The sequence below is a fragment of the Geotrypetes seraphini genome, chromosome 10, assembly GCF_902459505.1.
Source record: "Geotrypetes seraphini chromosome 10, aGeoSer1.1, whole genome shotgun sequence".
Lineage (NCBI taxonomy): Eukaryota > Metazoa > Chordata > Amphibia > Gymnophiona > Dermophiidae > Geotrypetes > Geotrypetes seraphini.
The window spans coordinates 43,511,968-43,530,362 of NC_047093.1; the positions used below are offsets into that span (position 1 = coordinate 43,511,968).

General features: G+C 40.0%; 1 protein-coding gene across 2 annotated transcripts in view; it reads right to left on the bottom strand.

Annotated features, from left to right (window-relative positions):
* TBCD (tubulin folding cofactor D) overlaps positions 1-18,395 on the bottom strand; it is a 487,835-nt gene that overhangs the window by 15,550 nt on the left and 453,890 nt on the right. For both annotated transcript variants that reach the window (XM_033961208.1, XM_033961209.1), the window contains 2 exons: positions 6,419-6,528; positions 2,820-2,904 (listed from right to left, as the gene is read on the bottom strand). In XM_033961208.1, coding sequence (XP_033817099.1) covers positions 2,820-2,904; positions 6,419-6,528 — 195 coding nt within the window. The remainder of the gene's footprint in view (positions 1-2,819; positions 2,905-6,418; positions 6,529-18,395) is intronic.

Sequence of the window (18,395 nt, forward strand, 5' to 3'; positions counted from 1 at the left end):
ACCCAGTGCGAATGAGCCCTGGAGTGAGCTAGTTCCCAAGGGAATGGCCCCTGAGCCTCCAAATTGTTGAAGCAGGCTGGCCACACAGGAATCAAGCAAAAGGTGTCTGTGGGCTACAGATCTCTAACCTGAGAGTCTGTGTCTTCTCACAGCCAGAGATGTCTCGGGGGAACTGAGAGCCTCTGCAGCACAAAAAAACCTCACGATCGATTATAAAACCTGAATAATTAGAAAAGAAACTCGAGCAGAACAGACAAGCTCCTACAACTTCGTGTGTAGAGAGAAAGGCTAAAGAAATCCAGCACAGCTCAGACCAGAGTGAGGGGAGGCAGAGCAGAAGAATATGTAAATGAGGCTTTCTACACACTTTGCAGTCAAGGAGGGCTATAAAACCTGTTGGTTCCAATCGCCAAAACCTTTGGCTTTAGCAGTAGAAACTGCCTCCTTTTAAATTGAGTCTGTCTAGAGACATCAGGAAAAATTGTTACCCGTTGTCCACAAAACAGGTCATGCTTTTTCACAAAATATAGCTTCAGAATAGCCTGTTTCTCTAACTGTCTTGAAGGCCACCAAAAGTGTTGCCCGTTTATCTATCATGTCTTTAGAAGATTCAAGAAACTGTGATACATTCAAACTATCAGGTGAAACTATTTTGGCCATTTCATCTTCTTCTGCTATTTCCTTAGCAACTCTTAGAATGTGGTTATCTGGCTCAAAGGTTTCCACATTAGAATACTGCAATATCTCCCTCAAATACATTCTCAAGAGTTCTAAGTATGATTTGCTGTGTCAAATGCTGGAGAGATACTGAATTGCAATAACAGCATTTGCCCATCCATACTTAAAGCTAATCTTGCCCTAGATACCAGGTCAATCAGACATGTCTCTGTACTGTCATAGCTACTCCTCTTCCTTTTTCCTCTGCCTATTAATCTGTATCGTTTTATATCCCAAAGAGCAAACCTCTAAAGTTAATGGATCAAAGTTATTCTTTAGCCATGTCTCCACAATAAACACAATTCCAAGTTTGGATTCTACAATCATGTCTCGAATCAAGGAGGTTTTGTTACAAACAGACCTTGCATTTACATAGCATTTATAGATCTTTCACAAGTGATGGTTTTCAAATTCCCACAGCTACCTAATTCTCCTACTGTGTGAAATGATCACTTCAATATTATGTGGCATCCTATCAGCATAATTTATTAAGTATATCTGCAATATATTGTCCAATAAAACTGGTTGTAATTTTTTAAAATCAGATATAATACTGTAACTGGAATCGTTTTCTTGAAATTGGGATCAGGCTGCAGGCCTAAGAAACCCCTGAGGGCTGCCAGTCATAGGCTTACAAACAGGAGCCACAACATCATGATCAAGTTCATTTAAACACCCCAGTACCCAGAATGGAAAGTTAATGTTAAGGTCATGGTTACTTCACTAGTAGCAATTATAGTAGTAATTGAAGGTAAAAAGTCCCTGGCCTATGCTGAGGCCACTCAACTGTCCTACTCTTGTTGTGTTCCATTATGGCCTTATTTTAGATGCATCCCCAGGTATAAATGGCAGCTTTAACATATGGAGAGCTCTATATGCATAAAAGGCATTTCAAAACAGAGCCATTTACACGTGGGGAAGCTAACTACATCTAGGTGTCAAGGAGTAGAGAAAGGAAGTGCCCTGGGTGAGCTTACAATACATATGTGAACTCCCCATTTCACATAGGGAATCTGTGTCTGTATTGCAAAAGATAGATGACAACAAATACAGCTACTCTATGGCACATGTAAATGCCTGCTGGAAGGAGTAGCAGTATATGTTGACATCTGGTTCTCCTCCTCCCCCCTCACCTCCTAAGGCCACAAACTTTTTTATGGGGAGGCAGCAACCCCCACCCCCCCACGATGCACAATCCCCCACCATGGCAACAAATTCCTTCAAGGAGCCCTCCTCCCAGAAGACCTCCCCATACCCTGGCTTCAACAGGGGAGGGTGCTGGTTAGGGTCTAGCTTGCCACAACAATCCCAAGTCTCAAATTGGCCACTGAGACCTCTAATATCGCAGTATTACCACTAGGGATATGGAAGCCTGACCTCTAGCAGTTATACCAATAGCAGATATTCCTGCTTTAGGATTCCGTGTCAATCTTGAGACTGAGGATTGTCACCACAAGAACAAGTAGGACATTGTTGCTTCCCCACTAAACACCAGGAATCCCCCAGTAAGGTTGGGATGAAGATCAGAAGTGGTGGGCCATCTCAAAGAGGTGCTTGTGGGGGCTGGCACACAGTGGGAGGATCTTGCTGCTTTTGGGGGCTGGCATACAGTGGGATGATCTGATCATATGGGGAGATGGGTCCTGCCTGGAAGGGGAGATGGAGAGGAGTTATCACCAAAGGGAGCCTACATCAGGGGGTTGTGGCCTCAGAGATTTAGAAGGGGGAACTTATATGATTTCAGAGAAGGCCAAAGGATGCCCTCTACAGCAGGACCTGGAATTTTAGAACGCTGTTCCCATATATATTGGGAGGATTTGTATACATTTTCCCCTATGTACAGATTTCTAACATTTCTGCTCCCTCTGTATGTGGAAGGTATTACAAATGCAGTCCTACACATTTAAATTTTATGAGGTTCTATATCTGACACAGTCTCTTGTAAAATAGTTTCTCCATGTCTTGACCTGGACGTGTGAATTCCCCTTTCCACATACAATCTAAAACCTGAGTTCACATACACAAGGATATGGCTGGTTGTTTTTTTAGGTTTTAACTGTGTTTAATAGAAACAGTTCTGAACCAAAAGGCCTGGGAGTTACCTTGCAGATCAGTGTTGGTTTGGGCACTTTCATCAAATCACATAGAGAATTACGCTTTTCTCGCACTATGGTCAAGTCAGCATCCCTGGGGAGACAAAGGAAATGAATATAATAAGGAATGATTTCAGTAATTACAAGGTTTATTAAACAATAGAAAAGTAACTTTTTATATCTATTTATGGAAGAGCTTTATTGAACAAATTGGATATAACAAAAATGTTTATGTTTATTAAAACTTAATTAAAACTTAATATACCGCAGATTCTAGCAATAGTTCTCAGTGGCCTACAACAAAATTATTTAAAAGGAAAGAAATCCATTCAAAATAGGACAGACCTAACACACACACACACTTAAGAAAAAGAAGTCATTGTGTTCAGAAGTAATCAAAAATTAATAAATGTAATCAATTTGTGGTATTCTCTCTCCAAAAGCAAGGTTAAAGAAATGTGTTTTCAATAATGTTTTAAAAGCTTTAAAATTACATTCTAGCCTTATATAACGGGGAATGTGATTCCAAGTTGCTGGTGCTAAATAGAAAAATGATTTGGATCTTGTTGACGCCTACCTAGTTCTTCCGACGGATGGATTAATTACCGGTAATCTATTCTCTTATAGAGACCTCAGAGTATGTGAAGAGGCATACAGAATGGTTAATGAGTAGCAACACATTCAGTAATAAGAACAGTATTGGTTTCAATAGAACTATCATTTTTGCCCTATTTCCTCCTCCCCATGGCATCAATCACTCTTTGTTGCTCCAGAACAGTCCTCAAATTAAAACAAAAATACACTTAAAGAGCAATAGAAGGCGATCTCAGTTGACTCAACAGATTCTTCCATTTCTGAAGGGAACCTCTCTTGTCTGCCAATAGCTTTTCCATATCATAAAATATCCCAACACAATGTTGATTTGACAGACACCCCCCCCCCTCTTCAGACTTGCAGGCTCTTATTAGCACCAATTTAGTTGAGGACGGCACATAAACTTTAATTCAGGTACTCGTCTGTTAAAAAGAAAGATCTTGATTTGTCCTGTATGTTTCATTTTGTAAGGGCTGTATTTTTTTTTTTAATTGTGTTTGACAGAAACTAAAAAAAATGTCAATAAACAGAAATGGAAATAAACAAACATTTCCCATTTCAAAAAAAAAGATTCCCATGTCCCACAGGATAACCCAGCCTGTCCAACATTGCAATTTATACTGACTAGCTTTCCAATAGGCTCTCGTCTTAGGGCATCCACCAGGTATGTCCCCCCACATATCCCCCAATAAAGAGGAGACACTTCTGGAAAAAGAGAATGAAACTGAGCAGATACCATATACCATGTGTATACCATCTTTAGCACTGTTTTCCCTAAATTGATGGCTACAGAAACTATTTCCCAAGGATGCCTCCTTAGCTCACGCCCATTGGTCATACTGCAAATCTAATTTTGATTCCCAGCTCTCCCAATACCTATAAGTTTTTAGATATGCTAAGAAACCTATAGATAGCTACAATTATTATCTATAAAGTCTTCACATAATTATTCTGTGCTCGGGGACAACAGGACAGGCGATCATTTCCTGTCCCTCCCTCCTTCCTTTCCCCGGGTCCCCTTCTCTTACCGCCCTACCGCTGCTGCTAAAACCAACAGGAAGTCTTCTTTCCAACTTCAATTCTGACGTCAGAGAGGACATTTTGGGCCAGAACATCCTTTCCGACTTCAGAATTGACGTTGGAAAGAAGACTTCCTGCCAGCTTTAGCAGCAGCAGCAGGGCAGTAAAAGCAGGGGAAAGGAAGGAGGGAGGCTTTTTTTTTTTTTTTTTTTTTTTGCGACAGGGAGGGAAGGAGGTAGGCAGGAAAGTAGGCTGGCTTTGGCCAGGGAGGGAGGGAGAGAGGTAGACAGGCAGGCAGGCTGGCTTCGGGGGTGGGGGTGGGACAAAGTGTGGAAGGGACATAGAAAGTAGGCACTGGGGGCACTAAAGACATGGGAAGGAGGCACTGGGGGCACTAAAGACCAGGAAGGGGCACTATGGACATGGGAAGGAGGCACTGGGGGCACTAAAGACATAGGAAGGAGGCACTGGGGGCACTAAAGACAGGAAGGGGCACTATGGACATGGGAAGGAGGCACTGGGGGCACTAAAGACATGGGAAGGAGGCACTGTGGGCACTAAAGACATGGGAAGGAAGCACTGGGGGCACTAAGGACATGGGAAGGAAGCACTGGGGGCACTAAGGACATGGGAATGAGGCACTGGGGGCACTAAGGACATGGGAATGAGGCACTGGGGGCACTAAGGACATGGGAAGGAGGCACTGGGGGCACTAAATACATGGGAAGGAGGCACCGGGGGCACTATGAACATAGGAAGGAAAGAGGGAGGGAATACAAAGGGACAATTCTTGGGCCTGAGTGCAGAAAGAAAGAAATGAAAGAAAAGATATACAGACAGAAGGAAACGCAACCAGAGACTCATGAAATCACCAGACAGCAAAGGTAGGAAAAATGATTTTATTTTCAATTTAGTGATCAAAACGTGTCAGTTTTGAGAATTTATATCTGTTGTCTATATTTTGCACTATATTTGTCTATTTTTCTATAGTTACTGAGGTGACCGAGCTCACGGAGATGGGGGCGGAAAAGGGGTTTTTAAATTGTAGTCCTAGTAGTTTGCCGGTCCACAAAATAATTCTTTTATTTCTGCCGGTCCACGGGTGTAAAAAGGTTGAAAAACACTGTTCTAGTTCATCAGGGAGAAGAGCCTCCAATTAGAGGCAGGCCTCTTCAAGTTGTTGATATATTTTCAAAGAGTCTATGCATCTTTACTGCCCTCCTAACAAGCAAATGTGCTCTTTCTTTCCTTTAGCAATCACAATTGCCTGCTTCTTCTGGAAGGCAAATTTTATGAAAAACCTAGGCACTGCCTTAAAGCTGGTTTACCAGTGTCAGCCAGTCGGTTTTTTTTGTGAGTGAAGAGGATCTGCACTTTACCTTTAGGTTTTGAAGCAGCATCCATGGATTTGAAAGATTTTTCCACCATGGATTCCTATTTACGGTAGGGCAAAAGGCTTACAAATGTGCTAAATGTGTGAATCAGGAATGGCTACTTCAAATAATAAACCTCATGACTCACTGGAGCATTTGGTTTGCATTTTACCATATTCCATTCATATTAATAGGGTGATTCAGTCTATACAAGCTCATTGGAATGTATTCCCTTTACATCCAATTTTTCACGATCTTCTGTTTATAGCTTTTCGGTGGAAGAAGAACTTAGATGAGCTGCTGATCTCCAAAACGAGGAGAATGTGATTACTTCATGTGTTATTTATGAATGCCCCTTCTCTTTAGGAATACAATTGCCTGGTAGAAATCTGAATATCAGTGCAGTGTTCCAGTTACAAGGAAAAGTATAAGTTAATTTGTTGGAAAAACATGGATTTATTTTTTATATTTACAGTGGCCTATCTCTCCTAACCTCATCCATGTACAAGTGTAGCTCTACAACATAATAGTTGAGTCTCAAGTTTAGTTAGAATTCAATACACTGTCCATCCGAGTACCATTTGAAGTAAAATATTCTCTGCAAAGTGTTCATGCACTTACCAGCATGTGTCACTGAGTATTGCTGTGGCTTGGTCCACTGAATCAGGATCAAACATATCGTCATAGGTTATCAGCATCTCATACACCTGTGTGGCAGCAGCCTTCCTTATCTAGAGATACAAAGCCAATATATTACTGAATGAAGAAAAAGTGTTTTCATCTACATGGTAGCCAGAAAAAAATGGGACCCCCAATATTTTTCAACATAATCTCAAAACGTCCTATTGCAGCAGAACCATGAGGATGAGGATAGTGAAAAATTGCAAGAGGACCTTGTGAAACAGGGAAACATTTCTGAGTATTTTTTTTAAAGGATCAAGCGCCAGCACATTGAGCTTGCAAAACAGTTGAGCTCTTAACTAATGAAATCCCAGAATTTATAAGCCAACAGCTCAGTGGATACTGAAGACTTTGTGAATATGTCAAGGTTGAAGAATGATACTTTGAACATTAATTGTGAATTAACCAAGAAAATTCCATTATACTACTGAATTTTCAAAGCTCATACTAAATGTTAAAACAACTGCAAAGAATTCTGAAACTATGTAAGGGATCCTGTTTTTTTCCTCCGGACACCATATACATTCATATTTCACTTTTTAAGTAATATACATAATTTGGGTGTCAGGCAGTAAAAATCTGAAATATAACATAGTAAATGAGAGCAGATAAAGACCTGAATGGTCCATCCAGTCTGCCCTGTAATCACATACAGTATAATTTCATGATTAAATTAAAATGTCTTTTTTCTTTGTTATTTCTGGACCATAGACCTTAGAAGTCTACCCGGTACTGTCCTTAGGTTCCAACTACTGAAGTTGCCGTTGAAACTCACTCCAGCCTATCCAAACCATCTTCTTTACGGGATTCAGACCGTGAAAGTTTGCCCATTCATATTCTAATTAGAGATCCTCTATGTTTATCATATGCTTTTTTTAATTCCATCACAAATATTCTATTAGTAGTACTTTTCAATGAGAATGCTAAAATATAATCTTACCCTTAATATTACCTCTAAGGCAGTGGCTCCCAACCCTGTCCTGAAGGACCACCAGCCAATCAGGTTTTCAGGATAGTCCTAATGAACATGCATGGGACAGATTTGGTTGCCTGTCAATTCCATTACATGCAAATCTCTCATGCATATTCATTAAGGCTATCCCAATAACTCAACTGTGTGGTGGTCCTCCAGGACAGGATTGAGAACCACTGCGCTAAGGAGTGGATGGATGCATGCAACATTTTTTTTAACGCGAGCAACAAGTTCTAAAAACAATTTTGATCCCAGTATTAGCAAAGCATTTCTGTATATAGCACAAGAAAACAACACACATATGGTAATTAATTTAGTTTAATTAAATTTTTATAGCTTAATTTTGTTTGAAAGTTGGGTCATGCTGGTAAGTCTGACTTCTGTGGTAAGTAAATTAATGGGAACACTTTTAAAACAGATAATAGTGATGTTCTGAAATCCAGTGGAGTACAGGACCTAAGGCAGGATTCACTAAAGTCCCGAAATCTATCCAATTCGTGTCCTATTCGTTTCCGAGTCATTGTAGGCGATCAATTCAGTAAAGCTTGTCCATACAAATGATCCAATAGTGAACACGCCGCTATTAGCGCTGAAACATCGATTGACGCACGTGAACACTGTATCCTTGTCGGTTTTGAAGCTCATAATGCATGCGCTAGCTCTTTAGGACTTCACTGCGTAGAAATGGGGCGTGGTTTAATCGCGGACGTCATTAGCAGGCTCCGAATGCATCTACCGCAAACCGTTGTCATAAAAAAGGCAATATAAGGAAGTCTTCTTACCAACTGTTATTTCTCTGAAGTACTGTTGCAAGCTGTACAAGCTGTGACCGTAGCTTTTTGAAAATTTTTAGCATCGGAGGTTTGTGAGCAAGCTGTTGAATTCTTCGAATTCTTTGAATTCTGGGATCACGCGCTGTTATATACAGCCTACGAATCCCAGGAGGCTGTGTGGCTCTATCTGCCGTGAAGTCCATAGCAACCATTAGCAACACCCTGATGTCACATGCATGTGACAATCCAGCTGGAAGGAAGGGGGGGAGTAATAGCTGGCCCATAAAAGTCTTATTTGATTTTGGATTTTTTTTTGTAATTTGGCATTGATATTTGAAATGTAAAATGCGCAAGGAGAGCACAGGGTTAATCTGCGATTTTCTCACCATGCACATTACAAATCCGAGATTCACTTCCGCGCTCGCTATGCGCATTCCCCCCAAAATTTAAAAAAATATTTCCAATGAACATTTACATACATGAACATTTACATATATTTAAAGTTTTGATATATTTTGGATTTTTGGAGGGGTAGATATATATTTTTAATGGGGTTCTTAACATGCACGCGTCAGTTGCTAGGCAGAAATAGTCGGCGAGGATGTAAATGACTGGTCCTCAGCAGTTGTAACTTTTTGGACAGAAAAGGCCAGTCGGTTTGGACGAAATGGTTTCATGAATCAACGCGTTAAGAAATTGACATGCCTTTTTACTCATTTGCATGCGCAGATCGGATCGAGTGCGGATGGGGTCTGGAGGAAGGTTAGTGAATTGAGCTGGAGTCGGAAAGTGAGCGCAAATCGAGCGGTACACTATCGGTTTGCTTAGTGAATCTAGCCCATGGATCACTAGAGCCAGATCTTGTCAAACAAATATGATCAATAGATCAAATATGATCGATAGACTTAAATGAGTAGCTGCAAAGGTCAAAAATTTACATCAGGCGTAGATGTTATTAAAAAATACCATCCTGGAAGCCCAGACTAGATATATTCCATGTATTTTTTTTTTTTTTTAATTCTTTATTCATTTTATAACTTACATCAAGTGCACATTAAGTATCAAACAATTATAATACAACATTACTTGAAAAATCTTCAACATCATACACCAAGAAAGATTTTAAAAAGTGGGGTTCCACAGGGATGTGCTGGGACCACTTCTTAACATATTTATAAATGAATAACTAGTGAGATAATTAAATTTGCTTATGACACAAAGTTGTTAAATCGCATGAGGATTGTGAAAAATTGCAAGTTGACCTTGTGAAACAGGAAGACTGGGCATAAAATTGGCAGATGATATTTAATGTGAGCAAGTGCAAAATGATACATATGGGAAAAGGGAACCCAAATTATAGCTACATGATGCAGGGTTCTACATTAGAAGTCATCAGCAAGGAAAAGGATCTAGAAGGACACATTGAACCCCTCAGCTCAATGTGTGGTGATGGCTAAGAAAACAAATAGAATGTTAGGAATTATCAGGAAAGGAATGGAAAACAAAAATGAAAATTTTACCTTATGTTGCTCTATGGTACAGCCACACCTCAAATACTGTGTGCAATATAGCGTAATTAGAAAAGGTACAGAGAAGGGCGACAAAAATGATAAAAGGGATGGGATGATTTTCCCATAAAGAAAGGCTAAAGCAGCTATGGCTCAGGAATGATATGATAAGAGGTCTATAAAATACTGAGTGGAGTGGAAAGGATAAGAACATAAGAATAATCTTACTGGGTGAGACCAATGGTCCATCTAGTCCAGTATCCTGTCTTCACAAAGGCCAATCCAAGTCACAATTACCTGGCAAAAACCCAAATAGTAGCAACATTCCATGCCACCAATCCAGAGCAAGCAGTGGTTTCCCCCATGTCTGTCTCAACAGCAGACTATGGACTTTTCCTCCAGGAACTTGTCCAAACCTTTTTAAAAACCAGTTACATTAACTGCCTCCAGTCATGGTACATGGGCTTGATGTGCCACTGGGGCTAGTGCACATCTGAGAAGCCGAAAGCTATGTTGTCGGTAGGGCCTCCGAAAGCTGACAGGTTTCAGCAGAGATGGGCAGTGTTGGAGGCGGAAGATCACGCTTGATGCGACAACGGCGACAACATCAAATTTATACTGCGCAGAAGGCCCAGCAATCTACTTCTGTATTCTGCCAAGAAAACTTGATGATGAGACAAAGAATCAACTTATAGTGCTGGAAGATAGTCCTCTAAGTCAGAAGGCACTCATCATACTACTAGGAAAGAGCTGACCATCTGTCAGAGTATGCCCAGTTTTTATGAAGCTCATGGATCAAAGCTGCCAGGAAGTCCTGATGCTGATGTTGCTGGACAGAAAAGGGAGATCAGAAGCCGTAAAGATATTCTCAACATAGGAACATGGAACATACAAAGCATGAATCAAGGAAAACTGGAAATTGTTAAAGATCAAATGGAAAAATGCAAGAGAAATTATTGTCAATGTTAGACGGATATTGGATAAGAGCAAAGAATACCAAAAGCCCCTATACCTTTGTTTAATTGACTACAGTAAAGCTTTTGACTGTGTGGATCACAATAAACTATGAAGAACTCTAGTGCAAATGGGAATACCCAAACACAACTCAGCTGCTCATTGTCCACACTTACGCTAGATGAAAGATTTATACGACACGTTGGAGATAAGTGTTTTGATCCATGTCCTTAACTTCTCACAGTACTTGCAGAAATGTCCATCTCAAGCACCCTAAATTAGAGCATTATTTAAGCCCTTATTTTTTTTTTTTTACCAAAGAGTTTTGCTCCTCTATCAGTAGTGAGTTGTTTTTTTTTTACCTTTGGTCTGTTTCCGGAGCAGGCCTATGATTGCAAAATGTTTCCCCTAAAGAAGCTTTTTGCACCTTTGAAGCCAAAAGGTTGACATGGACAGATTTTTCAATTTGAAAGAAACCACAAGAACAAGGGGTCACTCGATGAAATTGAAGGGGGACAGGTTTAGAACAAACGCAAGGAAATTCTTTTTCACACAGAGGGTGGTGGACACATGGAACACCCTTCCGGAAGCCGTGATAGGAAATAGCACAGTACAGGGTTTCAAGGAAGACCTGGATAGGTTCCTGGAGGACAAAGGGATTGAGGGGTACAGATAAGAGCAGTGGAAGGTTTAGAGATAAGTGTAGAGGTAGGCATAAAATTAGTCAGGGACTGCTGCTCAGGCAATATGCCTGATGGGCCGCCGCGTGAGCGGACCGCTGGGCAGGATGGACCTCTGGTCTGCCCAGGCGGAGGCGACTACTTATGTACTTATGTACTTAATTAAGGGTTCCTTTTACCAAGCTGCGCTAGTGTTTTTAGTGCACGCAGGATTTTAGCGAGCTCTAAACCTGTGCTATGCTTCTAGAACTAACGCCAGCTCAATCCTGGCGTTAAGGTCTAGCGCGCGTAGCAATGTAGCGTGTACTACTCCGCGCGTTAAGGCCCTAGTGCACCTTAGTAAAAGAAGCCCTAAGTTTTTGTTTAAGTCCAGCTGCCCGACATGGATAGTAAGAGACGTTTTTTCTAAGTAGATTTTTATTGTAGAACACAATATTAACACCATAGAATAGCATACTATTTTATTCTTCTATTTTGCATATACCTAACCAGGTTCAACACGGATCATAATTTTTACTTTTATTTTTTTGAGAGGAGTGGACAAAATTCCATAAATTACAATTAAAATATCAAAGATACGACATATCTAACCAATTCTATTAAAGCACCATAAGCTGTTGAAATAGAAATGTTTTTAGTAATTTTCTAAATAGCTAATACTCTGGGTTTGAACTGAGCTGAACTGAGAGAATTCTCCAGAGTTTAGCTGCTTAGAAAGCAAAGGTAAATTTAATAAGTTTTGTTAACTTTTTGCCTCTTAGAATAGGAAAAGCAAGAGGACTGAAATTTTGCAACGCATGAGTCACTTGTATCCTATCATACAATAATTTACTGAAAGAACACACTGTGACTATGAGGCTCACAGATTTAGCCACCCAACACACACACATATCTATAACAAGACAGTCTCACTGTATGCAGGATACATCAAATGACCATAAAACGACCTTTATCCCATCTCATTGAGATTTTTTTTTTTTTTATGTTTATACTGGTTTTCACAAATACTAAGTGTTACTGTACAAGACTGCCAGAAGATGACCTTCATGATCTCCTACTGGGTGGGCAGTCAACACTTCTGGAACAACATTTACTTATGATTAACTATCCTCTTCTCCCCCCCTCCCCCCCCCGTGCCCTGTTCTCTTTCCTTGTCAGACAGCTGAATAAATATCTTTCTAACTGTTCTAGTACATATCTACAGAGATTCCTATCAGTAAAAATTATTCCATACCATTCCTGAATCGCATGACTAACACACTGATATGAAGACATTTTATATTAATTATCCAGGGAAGGATCTCACTGCTCTGCTAGTAACATTATTTAATAATCATCCAGGAGATATAAGTAGGCTGACATTACCTGGCAAGATCCAAAAGAGTAAAACAGATTTTATGCTGCTTATTCTAGAAATAAGCAGTGGATTTTCCAAACTCTACTTTAAAAACAGCTTATGGACTTTTCTTTTAGGGAATTGTCCTAAACCATTCTTAAACCTTGCTAACTGCTTTTACCACATTTTCTGGCACTCAATTCTAGAGTATACACGTTGCGTGAAGAAATAATCTCTCTGATTTGTTTTACATTTTCTAATTAGTAGATTCATTGCATGCCCCCTATTCCTAGAGTTTTTGAAAAGAGTAAAGAAGTGATTCATGTCTACCCATGCCACTGCACTGAGCTTTTTATACATGTCTATCATATCTCTCCTCAGCTGTCTTAACTGTTCAAAGTTGTTAAAACACATGCAGATTGTGAAAAATTGCAGGCAGATCTTAGGAAATTGGATGACTGGGCACCCAAGTGGCAGATGAAATTTAATGTGGACAAATGCAAAGTGTGCACATTGGGAAGAATAACCCAAATCACAGTTACCAGATGCTAGGGTCTACCTTGGAGGTTAGCGCCCAAGAAAAGGATCTGGTTGTTATTGTAGACAATACGATGAAACCTTCCGCCCAATGTGTGGCAGCAGCCAATAAAGCAAACAAGATGCTAGGAATTATTTAAAAAGGGATGGTTAACAAGACTGAGAATGTTATAATGCCTCTGTATCGCTCCATGGTGCGACCTCACCTGGAATATTGCGTTCAGTTCTGGTCTCCTTATCTCAAGAAAGATATAGCGGCACTAGAAAGGTTTAAAGAAAAGCGACCAAGATGATAAAAGGGATGGAACTCCTCTCCTATAAGGAAAGACTAAAAAGGTTAGGGTTCTTTAGCTTGGAAATGAGACGGTTGAGGGGAGGTATGATTGAAGTCTACAAAATCCTGAGTGGAGTAGAACGGCTACAAGTGGATCAATTTTTCACTCTGTCAAAAATTACAAAGACTAGGGGACACTCGAAGTTATAGGGAAATATTTTTAAAACCAATAGGAGGAATTTTTTTTTCACTCAGAGATTGTGGTAAAAGCGGATAGTGTAGCTGGTTTTAAGAAAGGTTTGGATAATTTCCTAGAGGAAAAGTCCATAGTCTGTTATTGAGAAAGACATGGGGGAAGCCACTGCTTGCCCTGGATCGATAGCATGGAATTTTGCTACTCTTTGGGTTTGGGCCAGGCACTAGTGACCTGGATTGGCCACCATGAAAATGGGCTACTGGGCTTGATGGACCTTTGGTCTGACCCAGTAAGGCTATTCTTATGTCCTTATGTAACTCTTGACGAGCCCTGGCCTCTTTAGCCTTTCCTCATAGGGAAGTTGTCCCATCTCCTTTATCATTTTTTTGTTGCCCTTCTCTGTACCTTTTCTAATTCCATTGTATCTGTTTTGAGATACAGTGACCTGAATGCCACACAATATTTGAGGTGCGGCTGCATCATTGAGCAGTACAAAGGCTTTACGATATCTTCAGATTAGTCCTCCATTCCTTTCCTAATCATTTCTAACATTTTGTTAGCTTTCTTAGTCGTTGCTGCATACTGAGCAGAAGGTTTCAAAATGTTTTCAACAATAATAAAAACTGAGAAATATGATGGCAGACAAAGGCCAAATGATCCATCCACAATCTCCTCCTCTCCCTAAGAGATCCCACACTTTCTTGAATTCATACACAGTCTGTCTCTACCATCTCTTCTGGAAGCCTATTTCCATGCATCTACCGCCTCTTCTGTAAAAAAAAATATTTTCTTAGATTATTCCTGAGCCTTTCCCCTTTTAACTTCATCCTATGCCCTCTCATTCTGGAGCTTCTTTTCAAATGAGACTCGCCTGGAACCTTGCATTTTATAGCTGTAGTCTGGGTTCCTCTTTCCTAAATGCATCACTTTGCACTAGCTCACATTACCTGTAATCTACAATTTGGATGACCAGTCTCCAAGTCTTGTGAGGTCCTCATGTAATTTTTTATCTTACTCATTATTTCCATTTCTAAATCATTTATAAATATGTTCAAATGCAGCAGACCCAGTACTAACCCCTGGGGAACCCCACTATTTACCCTTCTTCATTAAGAATATTGACCAGTTTTATATAATTTAACTAGGGCTGCAGTACGATTAAAAATTGTAATTCTGATTAATAAGTAAGATATTTTAAAAGAAAATATGACAAACACAAATAATTCCTGAAATTAAGCATAAACCACTTGTTTATTTGTAGTTTCAAACATTAACCAGTTCCTCTATGTCAAAATGTCATAGTCAATTGTTTAAACATAGGGTAAAGGAGATGGGATTTGTATACCACTTTTTCTGTGTGGTTACAATCAAAGCAGTTTACATATTTTAGAAAGGCACTTATTTTGTACCTGAAGCAATGAAGTGTTAAGTAACTTGCCCAGAGTCACAAGCAGCTGCAGTGGGAATTGAGCTGACCACCTCAGGGTGCCGAGGCAGCTGCTCTAATCACTAGGCCACTCGCACTTTCACTGACCAAACAGTGTTGCCAGTTGGGCAAGGTTGTGTGCTGATCTGCATGCGATTGGTCACATATGGAATATCACCCCCCAAAAAAACTCCAGCAGCTCCGGGCTCCAATGCCCCCAGAATATAATCCAGTCTGTCCCGGGTGAAGGACAGTGGCAAAGGGCTCTTGTTCCACCGCAGCAAGCTCTTCTCCAGCCTGTGTCTCTCCTGCTCCTCTGCTGCTTCTACTACTACTAATCATTTCTATAGAACTGCTAGACATACACAGCACTGTACATTAAAATGTGAGAGACAATCCCTGCTCTTACAATCTAATCAAACAGGACTAATATACTTTATACTTCATTTAAATTTCCACAGAATTCTATTGCTTCAACGGTTCTCCCTCTGCATCTATTCTTATCTCCCCTCTTTTTAACCTTTCAAATTCCTTTAGATCATTGTAATCTTATTAGTATGTTTATTTTCTTATTTTTCTCCTCTATCTCTATTTTCTTTCTTTATTACTCTTCTAATTGTCATTTTTCCTGGTACTTTAGTTAGATTGTGAGCCTTCGGGACAGTAAGGGAATTTCTAAGTACCTATCTTACTTATAATTTTAATGCACTAATATATTCATTGTAACCCGTTCTGGGCTCTTTTGGGAGGACGGGCTAAAAAAATCAAATAAATAAATAAACATCAGCATTTAATTTTTAGTAAAATCATCTTTCTTAAGGAGAACTAAGTATTAAAAATACATACATCCCCAACTTTAGAAGAACTGTAGGTCAGTCATATTCACCCTTCAATAAATCTCTGCCAACTAATACTGAAATCCAAGAGTACAACTGAAAGCAGAACTATTTCTAAAATGCAGTGTACTTCAGGATTTGGTAGACAAGACTAAGAGCAGCAAAATCAATTGCATTGCACAAGGTTATAGGTTAAGTCTTTTTGAGGAGGTTTTTTCTGCCAATGAGGTTTCTTTCACCCCATTCAGAAGAGAAGGAGAGCAGAAAGATGCCAGAGCATGGGGGGAGGGAAGGGAAATTAAGGAGACATATGCCAGACCAGAGAGAAAGGAAGGAGAGGAGATGCCAGAGCATGGCAGGGGAGGAAGAGATAGAAGGAAAGGAGAGAGATGCCAGGCCATGGGATTGAGTAGGAAGGAAAGGAGGCATGAAGAGAGAGAGAAAGAAAGGGAAGGGAGGAAAAAAAGTTTAGGGAGGGAATGAGGTCTGGAGGAAAGGAAGCATACAGGCTGAAAGAAGGGAAGAAATATTGGATGCACAGTCAGAAGAAAGCGCAACCAGAGATTCATTAAATCACCAAACAAAGGTAGAAAAAATTATTTTATTTTCAATTTAGTGATCAAAATGTGTCCGTTTTGAGAATTTATATCTGCTGTCTATATTTTGCACTATGGTCCCCTTTTATTAAATCGCAATAGCGTTTTTTAGCGCAGGGAGCCTATGAGCATCGATAGAAGTGCAGGGGCATTCAGCGCAGCTCCCAGCGCTAAAAACTGCTATCGTGGTTTAGTAAAAAGGGAGGGGGGTATATTTGTCTATTTTTATATGGTTGTTACTGAGGTGACAATGCATAGAGTCATCTGCCTTGACCTCTTTGAAAAAACCCCGGAATATAAATGATAATTAACATTTTCTCTGTGTACAGTGTGCTTTGTGTTTTTAAAAATTTTTTTATTGTTGGTAGATCATTTTGACTTGGTCATTTTAAAAGTAGCTCGCAAGCCCAAAAAATGTGAGCACCCCTGGTCTAGATGATCTGCAGTGCCCGTTATAACAAACATCTTCAGCTTCATTGAAATTTGCTGTACTTTGTTACACAAGTGAAGTAATTTAAATTTAGATGTATACATTTTTGCAGATTAGGAGAGTGATTGTTTATGCATAAAGGATAGCCATTAATACTACTTCTACTAAGATTATCCTAAATACTAAAAGGAAATTTTAAGACAATCCAGGAATGTAAGACCTTTGAAATCAAAATGACCAAAATATTTTGACACCCATCATTCAAGGCTTAACAAAGACCTTGGTTTTCTTTTGCATTACAAACCATGAAATTAAACTGCTTTGTCACTTTCCTATCTCTCTGTCACCCACCCAGCCCTTGCTCACCCCTCCCTCTTCCTGTGAGATTGTCATTGGAATGCTTTCATGTTTCACCTATATATACTGATATTTGTCAACAATTGTTTACACTTCTCCCTCCGTTTTCGCGGTTAATGCGGGCGGCCAATAGGCGCGAATATGGAAAAACCGGGAATAACTTTTTTATATATTATTTGAGGTTTTGGGAAAGCGCCATCGTTTTTACTATTGAAACTGCGAATAACTTTTCAACTGTTATTCGCGGGTTTTGAAATAAGCTGCCAACAGAATCTTAAATTCAATTCCTTTATTGGTCAGGTATTTTCTTACTTCTGGCACAAAACAATGATGAAACCATTCTAGCAACAGAGCTCTGGTTGTCCAAGCCTTCTTGTTGCTCATCCAGTAACAGGCAGCTGGAACTTATCTTTTCCCTTCAAGGCTCGGGGGTTTGCGGCTTTATAAATCAGGGTTGGCTTTATCATATGGCCTACTGCATTTGCACAAAGGAGCATGGTTAATCTGTTCCTTGCAGCCTTGAAACCCAGTGCTCACTTATCCTCTTTGCTAATGAAAGTCCTCTGTGGCATTTTCTTCCAAAAGAAAGCAGTTTCATCGGCATTGAATGCCTGCTCAGGTTCATATCCCTTCTCTTCAATAATTGCCTTAAAGGTAGAAGGGAACTCTCTAGCTGCCTCTTGGTTGGCAGATGCTTTTTCTCCTGTCATTCTCACATTTTGCAGGCCATACCTGTGATGGAATTTATCAAACCACTCTTTACTGGCCAGAAAGTCGGTGGATTGCAACATTTCACCTTCTCTGTTCTTCACGTTTTCATATAAAGACTTAGCCTTTGCTCTTATCATCACAGAGTCTACCGGGATTCTCTTTTTGTAGCAATCCTGCACTCACATAAATGTTGCAGCTTCTGTACGAGAGAGATTGGCATCTTGCACAACATGTAATGTCTTCGCAGCTGCTGGTGCCGCTGCTGCAACAGCTTCATGGATTTGTTTTTCTCTTTTTTTAATGTACCTAACAGTTGACTCATTTATGCCA